The sequence below is a fragment of the Scylla paramamosain genome, chromosome 8, assembly GCF_035594125.1.
Source record: "Scylla paramamosain isolate STU-SP2022 chromosome 8, ASM3559412v1, whole genome shotgun sequence".
Lineage (NCBI taxonomy): Eukaryota > Metazoa > Arthropoda > Malacostraca > Decapoda > Portunidae > Scylla > Scylla paramamosain.
The window spans coordinates 13,300,965-13,310,799 of NC_087158.1; the positions used below are offsets into that span (position 1 = coordinate 13,300,965).

At 44.4% G+C, this 9,835-nt stretch overlaps 1 protein-coding gene across 3 annotated transcripts in view; it reads right to left on the bottom strand.

Moving 5' to 3' along the window:
* Nucleotides 1-1,405: 1,405 nt before the first annotated feature.
* LOC135102798 (glutamate [NMDA] receptor subunit 1-like) overlaps nucleotides 1,406-9,835 on the bottom strand; it is a 31,143-nt gene continuing 22,713 nt past the window's right edge. The window contains exons 16-24 of one of the 3 annotated variants that reach the window (XM_064008317.1): nucleotides 7,756-7,904; nucleotides 7,037-7,194; nucleotides 5,995-6,167; nucleotides 5,020-5,312; nucleotides 4,818-4,869; nucleotides 4,163-4,704; nucleotides 3,111-3,779; nucleotides 2,646-2,962; nucleotides 1,406-1,563 (exon numbers count right to left, since the gene is read on the bottom strand). In XM_064008317.1, coding sequence (XP_063864387.1) covers nucleotides 3,744-3,779; nucleotides 4,163-4,704; nucleotides 4,818-4,869; nucleotides 5,020-5,312; nucleotides 5,995-6,167; nucleotides 7,037-7,194; nucleotides 7,756-7,904 — 1,403 coding nt within the window. In that variant the 3' untranslated portion in view covers nucleotides 1,406-1,563; nucleotides 2,646-2,962; nucleotides 3,111-3,743. Of the gene's footprint in view, nucleotides 1,564-2,645; nucleotides 2,963-3,091; nucleotides 3,780-4,162; nucleotides 4,705-4,817; nucleotides 4,886-5,019; nucleotides 5,313-5,994; nucleotides 6,168-7,036; nucleotides 7,195-7,755; nucleotides 7,905-9,835 lie in introns of those variants that run through there. The other 2 variants (XM_064008318.1, XM_064008319.1) reach the window with 2 other exon arrangements.

The window sequence follows — 9,835 nt, forward strand, 5'->3', positions numbered from 1 at the left end:
GTATTATAAACTGCAAGCAACTCTTGTATTTAGTTTATTGGCTTAGTGTATTACGAATGCTTTCTGTTGTGGGGTGGAACGTGAAGGAAAGAGAGCTAGCTGGTCTTATTTAGGTTGTATTTGTAATATGGGGTTGTCTTTGTCCCAAGTGCTTATTTATGCGCATGTGTGTGTGTGTGTGTTTGACCGGGAGAGCATAAAAGCCGCAATAATTACTTCAGGAATTTAGGGATCATGATCCTGATGCTGATTGCCAAGTTCGATTCCCGGCTCGGCGGATGCTTCTCATAGCTAAAGATTGAACCTGCTTCAAATTAACTTTCAGTGTGGCCAAAGGAGGGATGGCATTGATGGCAAGTGGTGACGAGTTTTCGTTACGTAATATATAGTGTAAGTCAGTGGTGGCCAAACTCTCTTACACGCGTCCCTTTTTCTATGATACCTTGCACGCTCCCCCTCCCCTCCTACTGCATTGCTTATAAATCAGATGTTAACAGATGTTAGCGAAGCAGCATCCAACTTTTTTTTCATTGCACTTGGTCAACTAAATTAATGCACACACACACACACACACACACACACACACACACACACACACACACACACAATAAAAAATAATAAAGAAAGCAGTCACCCTCACCACGACCTGGACGCCCGGCGTGGGGAACACCACTTTCCGAGACTCGGGCACCAGAATCACCCTGAAGAACATGTCGCCGTCCTTGCACCACTGCACCACGTACAAGGGTGGCCCGCTGCCCTGGGACCACAGACACTCCAGCTGCACAGCGCGCCCCGCCACGGCCGGCCCGCGTGTGCCCACCTGCTGAACCACCACGCACTCGCTGCCTACCGGGAGGGAACACACAGGAAAATACCGTTATAGTTTTTTTTTTTTTTTTCACTGATCATTTTGGTTCATTTTCCAACCGCGTATTGTTGTATAAGGATCCTAGAAGTTTAAGTAAAAACTTCTTCTCTAGAAGCCATATTCTCAAATGCTTTGACGTCATATCTTGACTACTTTTATAACAGCAAGCTTTCGTGGATGTTATTATGCTTTTCAAGGTCTGTTTTTTTTTTTTTTTTTTCTGATTCTAGGGTTTCAGTGATAGTTTAACAAATTTTATGCATCATGGATCAGCGGCAATAAACCACCCATTTCAACTCAACTAATTTCTTTGACCTTAAAATAAATAGTCCTGATGCGCACTCAAAGCCTTACAAATTGTCTATATGTCTACAGTGACATAAATGAATGGATATCACCTTTTAAATTACGTAATTGGGAAGATACTTGAGTACACACACACACACACACACACACACACACACACACACAGACTTGCCTGCATTCAATAACAGAAGCAGCAGCACTAACGTTTCCGTGTACACTATACACCGCATAACTCGAGACAGTACTGGCAGTGGCGATTATAGCGAGGCAAGCGTCGGGACGGGCAGGACTGAGGCCGCAGAGGAGCTAGAGTGACACTGCTACTACCGACTCGTCCTGACCAACTGGATCTTGGATAGATTTCCCTCTGTGGCTTCCAACAGGTCCTGCAGAAATAAGTCTCTTGTATTTGCACACACCTACAACTGCCAACTGTACCTCTGACTATGTACTACCACACCTATGTCCCTTCCCTGCTTACCTTTAAATATGTCTGTTAAGCGAGTGATTTATACTTACGTGAAAATATATCAAAGTTAGATTGTTTAACGTTGTAATATGACCCCACCTCCCCCACTTCTCCCCCACCCTAGCAAGGTACACATCGCCACTCCCTCACCCACTCACTCACTCAAGCTTCTCCAATCCCCTTAACCTACTCATATTCCATACTTCCCTCCACCGTTCTCCCTGCTCCCGCTCTCTTTGCCCTGCACTACTGTCCTTTCCCATTTCTTTCACTGCTTGTTTTCATTACACTGCACCTTCAGAGATCAGGCTGCAGTCTCTAACCTCGAAAATTATATTAACATGATCTGATGGAAAAATTTTTTTTTTCGCGATTTCATGTTCCTGCAGTGCTAATTTAACAAGAATTATGAATCATAGGAAAAAAAAGACACCCATGAGATCCTGAACATCAATAAGTATAATAATGAAAACTGCAAGTTATCGTTCTGACACCGTGTCCTCTCTCGCTTTCTCTCTCCTTCCCTCCGTCCTCACTGTACGATAGAAACACTTATGGTCGCACCTCCACTACTTTCAAAGGGCCTTAGTTGAAATTACACAGATTTTCAAATATGTTTTTACGGTTCTAGTGACAGATTAACAAGATTTCAATATCAGAGAGAGAGAGAGAGAGAGAGAGAGAGAGAGAGAGAGAGAGAGAGAGAGAGAGAGAGAGAGAGAGAGAGAGACGTCCTCAATGACATCTCTGGATTGCTGTCACACACACACACACACACACACACGCACACACACGAGATGAGAACAACGATGAAGGGATAAGGCAGGAGAGGGAAGGAAGAACTGGGAGGGGCGAGAGGAGGTGGGCGGGGTTTAGAGGCCTGTGTCAAAGGCAGGTTCAGCCAATGACACCTCACGTGAAAAGGTAAAATTAAGTGGAACTACCTGAAGATAAAGGTAGAAATTTGCTCCAATAAGGTGGCACACAAATTACACATACCTGTCTGAAGGTGGCCGTGAGGAGCAACGGTAGTAAACCGACACAGCTTCTTGTACTCTGTCGCTTTGCATCACTTCTTAGATGCTCCTCTTATTAACCAGTTCACTCTTCTCTAACATTCACAACAGTTTTTGATGCTCGGTGTTGTGTAGTGGTGGGAGCTAAGCGTTGTGTAGTAGTGGAGATTCGGTGCTGTGTAGTAGTGGGGTCTTTACCAGAACACTGCTGCTCTCTGTCGCTCAGGATACAACAATTTCTCTGTCGAGTTTTACATTCCGTCTTGATTTGCACCCGTCACATATTAGTCGTGGATCACTCTGAATATATAAAATAGGAATGAAACCATTAACTATTAATTCAATAACAGCGTGTTAAAGATTACAATGTATTTACAGCACAGTTCTGTTAATGAATACAGTAATCTAAGAACACTCAACTCTCTTTACCTTCTGCCTACTGACTCACATTGCTGGTTAACAGTTGTCTTTTCGCCAACACCTTCAGAAAACAAGATAACCCACTTGGACATGGGTGTAGATGGATGGCGATGGAAGGACAGACGTTCAAAGGCGACCACTTGAGTGTAGCTGGAAAGATCACCACACTCCGGTGTTCCAATAATCACCCTCTTTCTCCCTTGCAAAGACTAAACTCTCGACAACGCAAACAATGTAACGAACACAGCGCCAGCATCACACACGTCACCCAACCAACACAAAGCGGTGAACACTAAGCACTTTCCACACACGTGTCTTCGATTGGATGGCATCTTATTTATACACAGAGCAGCGAATACACAGACACTGGATAAACACAGAAGCCTCGTTACTTCATTAACAACTGTTCAAAGATAGCTAGCTGTTGCCTGCCAGTTCCCAGTGTTCTAGTCCACCAGCCGATGCTCTTCAGAAGCTGGGTAAAATGCACACAGCCAGGTCAAGAAGCATGGACATTTAAAGCATTGGCTTAGGAAAGAGGGAAGAGTGAAGCCGTAAGGACAGAAGCTTCAACCAACTTAACGTATGTAGTTTGTTAATAAGTCTTGAAGGACAGGCGGCGAAGCAGCTCAGTGTGGGTTAAACAAGCGCCTCAACTCCTCTATTGTTTTCGTTCTCCTGGTGTAGTTAAAGAAACCTGAAAGAAGCACCATACAGTCATTGTATTCACTTCACATATCGTATCCAAATAAATTAGTCATTAACTAAAAGGCATGTTTCCTTCTGTTATATCAAAATACTCCACAAAACCAGTTTATGCTCCTAACCAGAAAGCCAAGCTATGCATCGTGTCTTTCACTACAAGCACACAGGAGGCGGCTGGTCACATTCCTACACATAGATCGTGCGCCTCTTTCTTTTCGGCCCGCCATTCACTCGCTGCTCATCACCGCCACCACGACTACCACCACCCGCCTGCCCCTCACCCTCCTCCACCCTCTCCACTCCTACCACCCCATCCACACAGTCCTCCCGCTCACTGCAGTTATCCACAACATCAGGCAAGTTCTCCAATGGCACCTTGTGGGGAGGACGTGACACATTGCTGCCTTCTCCTGCTGCTGCTGGCGTCGCTGGGGAAGTGCCCGAGGAATTACATTCGCACCCTCCAAACACACACGCCTCGCCCGCCTCCACGCCCGCTTCCGCCACGTGCAGGTCAACGTCCACGTGGAACTGTGTGCAGTCTTCATTACCACTGCTAGCCGGGTTCTCCACGCACCGAGGGTCGAGGCAGACTGGGCCATCGCAGTCAGCAAGGCAGGGAGCGGGGCAGGGGGTGGGACAGGGGGCGTGGCAGGGCTCCTCCAGGTAACACGGGTCAGGGGCGTCGCGGTAGTGGGGGCAGGTGGGCGGCGCGAGGATCCACCACTCCTCGGGGATGTGCGGGCTGGCCAAGAGTCGCTCCTCCACCTCCTGCAGCACCTCCTCGCTGTCCCACTGGTGGGCGTGGGAATGTGGGTAGCGGTGCCGCCCTATCCCGATACCGCCGTCCGTAACACAGTTTGCCAGTGTGGCGCCTCGCCCCGGGCTGCTGCGGGGCTTAGCAGCAACATTATTCTCTGCAGGCAAGTTATAAGACCTTTTTTTTATGAGTTATATTACGACCAGTCCGTTCACACAATATTCTACATTTCATGACAATACGATTGAATAAAAAAATGAAAATCCTTACCTACTGCAGTTGTTTTCTTTGCGAGTAAAGGATTTCTCAAACTATCGTCTCCCTGTGGAAAAAGATACCTTCGAAAATTGATCAGTCTGCCAAATGATATGATGCATTACATCACTCAAAACTAAGAAATGAGTACACAGTTTCGTACTTTCAAGAATCTTCATTCCGCTGTTCCCTCCATGCATCTCATTCTGATTATTACCTCGCCTTCGCAGCATCCTCGTCCCTCCCTGTCCTCGCTGACCTGGCAGTTACTGCCCCTCTGCTGCTGGCTGCTCCCGTCACTCCTGGCTGCCTCGTAGCGCCTCCTGCAGCGGTGGTAGATCAGCTCCATCACGATGAGCGGGATGCCACTCAGCACGCCACCCGCCACCAGGATGAAGATGCCCTCCAGGTTCTTGAGTCCCAGGCGCTTAGAGAATTCCTGATCGCTCACGTTACACGACTCTCCCTCATTCCATATCCACTTCTTGTCCAAGTCCTCCATGTATCCTCCTGAAGAAGACGTTGTTGCATTGCTTTTTAAAGACCTTATCTTCAGGCGTATTATCTGACCTACTTTTAACAGAAAGCCAGTAATGGGGTTTTTCGAGGGTATTTGGAAATTTGTACTGGTGGTTAAACAAGAATTCTGCATCATCAACAAGAAAAACACCCAAGAGAACCACTGCTTTCTACGGAGACTGTATTTCAACGTATTATCACGTCAAGCAGGCTCTAGTGGAAATTGTTAGGGGTTACCATGGGTGTTTACATATTCTTAGTGGAGGTTTAACAAGAATACTTCATCACCAATTGGAAAGCCACCCATGAAAACCAGACTAGTCATCTCTGTGGCTTGTGAATACAGTCCTAGTGAGAATCCAAAACTTTTTTTTATACCCATATTAGTATCACTCGAACTTCAGAAAGCTTCATTCATCACTAGGTCAAGAAGATAATGTGAGAGCGTGCATCACTTAGGCCCGTACTCAGAAACGCTTTGCTCTCTCACCATGACTATTTTCAAAAGGACATAGAAATGATTAGCCGGGTTCTCAAGAATGTTTCTCCTCTTAATAATGTAGAAATTTTGTTAATCTGTCACCACAACCGTAGAAACACCCTTAAAACTCCGTGTGCCTTCAAGTAGAGCCTTTTGAATGTATATTATAAAGGTGGTGGTGCGGCGCCTTACGCTCGTGAAGGTCCAGGATGTCCAGCGTGATTTTCTCTGACCACGGGGACTCCTTCTTCAGGCCGATGCCATACCCGGAGCGCCCAAACAGCTCTCCGACCGTCACCAGGCTGCAGTCCATGGACGCCTCGTACTCCAGCCTCGAGCTCTCCCAGATGAACGCCTGGAGCCGCCTGTACACCACGAGATACGAACATGTGGCAGAAGTATCATTTGAAGACATACACGTAACACGCACTAGCTTCATGTAGTACGAGTAACAATCAGGGAAAGTATCAAACTAACACACTCTAGCACACACTAACTCTCTTCATTTAACATCTAGCACACACTAACTTTTCATTTAACAATCAGTGAATCTTTACCAAACTAAAATGTTATAGGATCTTAAACTCTATTTTCCTTACTTTTACGTATTGTTAATCATACGCTTTTTTTTTTTTTTTTTTTATGTAAGGCCACTGGCCAAGGACAAGAAATATTACGAAAAAAAAAAAAAACACATTGCCAGTTCCCAAACATATGTCAGGTAGAATGGTATAAAAAAAAAAAAGGATAATTATCTTGAAACCTTCCTTTTGAAAGAGTCCAAGTCATAGGAAGGAGGAAATACAGAAACGGGCAAGGAGCCTAACTCCTCCTCCTGTTCCCTTCTTCCCCCCCAAAAATGAATGGTTAATTGAATAATAATAATAATAATAATAACGTTGATTAATATAAAAAAAATATATACAAAAAGTTAAATATTTGAAAACAAAAAAACTTCACAATAATCCTAATTGCTTACTTTTCTTGAGCCTTCCTATATTCCTTCCCTCTTTGCTTCCTGTATCATTCTATGAAAAATTTACGATTAAATATTAGCTTTCCTTCTTTCCTCCTCTTTTTCTTTCTTCTTTACTTTCCACATCGCCATAGAAAAACAGAATACTACCTGTCCGTTTCTACACCCCTTCCTTTCTTATCTATTATCCTTCACCCTTCCTTTTGTCCTCTTCCCTCGCCATTTTGCTCGGAGACAGACAACACTGATGCCTCTCACCCGTCGCGCACCGCCTGCACCGCCTCGTCCACGGTGCGGTAGTCATGTGCCTCCATCACGCGGTACATGTTCGCCCACTCAGTCTTGCGGCGGAAGAACATGTCCACCGCAGACCCGCGCACCGTGGCGAAGCTGAAGTTCTCCACAGGGTTCCGAAGCTGCGTCGCCCGCCACGAGCCAGCGAGACCGAGTCAAGGTGAAGAATTGATATACATTGACTGATAGCGATAGACTGAATGATTGATTGGTAGATTGATTGACTGACTGGTTCAGTGATTGATTAACTGGATAAATGTTAGAGTAATGGAATGATTGATGTACCAGTTGGATGACTGATAGATTGGCTAACTGATCGAATAACGATAACGACTGACCGAATAGTTAAACAATTCATTAAATGATTGATTTGATAACTTATTGGATGATTGATTGACTTTGATAGATTAATTCACTAATTTCTTGGCGCCAGAGCATTAAAAACAGGGAAAATAATCCATGAATTAACTAACAGAAGTTAAAATGCGCCTCTGGAATTAACAGATACACTTAATAACTAATAAATTCACAAATACACATGAAGAAAAATTAATTAGATTATAAAGTCCAGGTTTTGTTTGGTGTGGCTCGTTGCGTGTAATTATTCATTCGTTCATTCATTCTCTCTCTCTCTCTCTCTCTCTCTCTCTCTCTCTCTCTCTCTCTCTCTCTCTCTCTCTCACCCGGGGATCGTTGATGCCTGAGATGGGTGTCTCGGGCGTGTCCAGCACCAGGAAGGCCGCCAGGTTAGCTGTGTAGGAGGCCACCATGATCATCGTGAAGCCGCTCCAGATGATGCCAAGGACCCTCCCACTCAGGCCACGCGGCGTCCCTGGAGAAGGCGACGGCCTTTTTTTTTTTTTTTTTTTACGAGTATGTTAGAGAAGCAACAAAAGCGCGAAAAAAGGCCCACTGAGAGTGCCAGAACCTAAAGAGAGGTCAAAGTCACATAACCTAAAATTAGAGGCATTTTTTTTTTTTTTTTAATCAAAAGCAGTCATCAAAAATTAAAGGATGTCTCTTGAAACCTCCCTCTTGAAAGATGAAATACAGAAGCAGGCAGGGAGTTCTAGAGTTTACCGGAGAAAGAGATGATTGATTAAGAATACTGGTTATCTCTTGCATTAGAGAGGTGGGCAGAATAGGAGTGAGAGAAAGAAGAAAGCCTTGTGCAGCGAGGCCGCGGGAGGAGAGGAGATATGCAGTTAGCAAGATTAGAAGAGCAGTTAGTACGAAAATAATGGTAGAAGACAGCAAGAGATGCAACATCGAGGCGATGAGAAAGAGGGCGAAGACAGTCAGTTAGAGGAGAGGAGTTAATAAGACGAGAAGATTTTGATTCCACCCTGTCTAAAAGATCGTTATGACTGGAACCCTCCCATACATGTGAAACATGGTCCTGTACAGAGCAGCTGGGGGTGGGGGGATGAGAAAAACTGGCGGAGACGCCTCAGAACACCTAACTTCATAGAAGTTGTTTTAACTTGAGATGAGATGTGAAGTTTCAACTTTAGATTATAAGTAAAAGAGAAACCGAGGATGTTCAGTGTAGAAGAGAGGGACAGATGAGTGTCAATGAAGAAGACAGGAGAGTTATTTGGAAGGTTGTGTCAAGGTGATAGATGGAGGAATTGAGTTATTGAGGCACTAAACAATAATAAGTTTGCTCTGTCCCGATCAGAAATTTTAGAAAGATCATAAGTCAGGTGTTCTGTGGCTTTCCTACGTGAACTGTTTACTTCCTGAAGAGTTGGACATCTACGAAAAGACGTGGAAAAGTGCAGTGGGGTATCATCAGCGTAGGAGTGGATAGGATAAGAAATTTGGTTTAGATCATTGATAAATAATAGGAATAGAGTGGGTGACAAGACAGAATCCTGAGAAACGCCACTGTTAATAGACTTTGAAGAAGAACAGTGACCGTCTACCACAGCAGCAATATAAAAGTCAGATAGGAAACTTGAGATGAAGTTACAGAGAAAAGGACAGAAGCCGTAGGAGGGTAGTTTGGAAATCAAAGCTTTGTGCCAGGCTCTATCAAAAGCTTTTGATATGTCCAAGGCAACAGCAAAAGTTTCACCAAAATCCTTAAGAGAGGATGATCAAGATTCAGTAAGGAAAGCCAGATCACCAGTAGAGCGGCCTTGACGGAACCCATACTGACGATCAGATAGAAGGTTGTGAAGTGATAGATGTTTAAGAATCTTCCTGTTGATAGATTCAAAAACTTTCGAGAGGCAGGAAATTAAAGTAATAGGACGGTAGTTTGAGGAATTGAAGCCGTCACCCTTTTTCAGGAACAAGCTGAATCTAGGTAAATTTCAAGCAAGAAGGAAAGGTAGATGTTGATAAATTTGGAAGAGTTCGACTAGGCAAGGTGCAAGCACGGAGGCAAAGTTTCGGAGAACAAGAGGAGGAACCCCATCAGGTCCATAAGCTTTACGAGGGTTTAGGCCAGCGAGGACATGGAAAACATCACTGCGAAGGATTTTAATGGGCAGCATGAAGTAGTCAGAGGGTGGAGGAGAGGGAGGAAAAAGCTCTGAATCATCAAAGGTTTAGTTTTTACCAAAGGTTTGAGCGAAGAGTTCATCTTTTAGAAATAGATAAGATGCCATCAGGTTGAAATAAAGGAAGGAAAATGCAGAGCCAAAGTTATTGGAGATGTTTTTGCCTAGGTACCAGAAATCACGATGGAAGTTAGATCTTGAAAGATTTTGAAATTTTCTATTAATGAAGGATTTTTTGGCTAGTTGGATAACA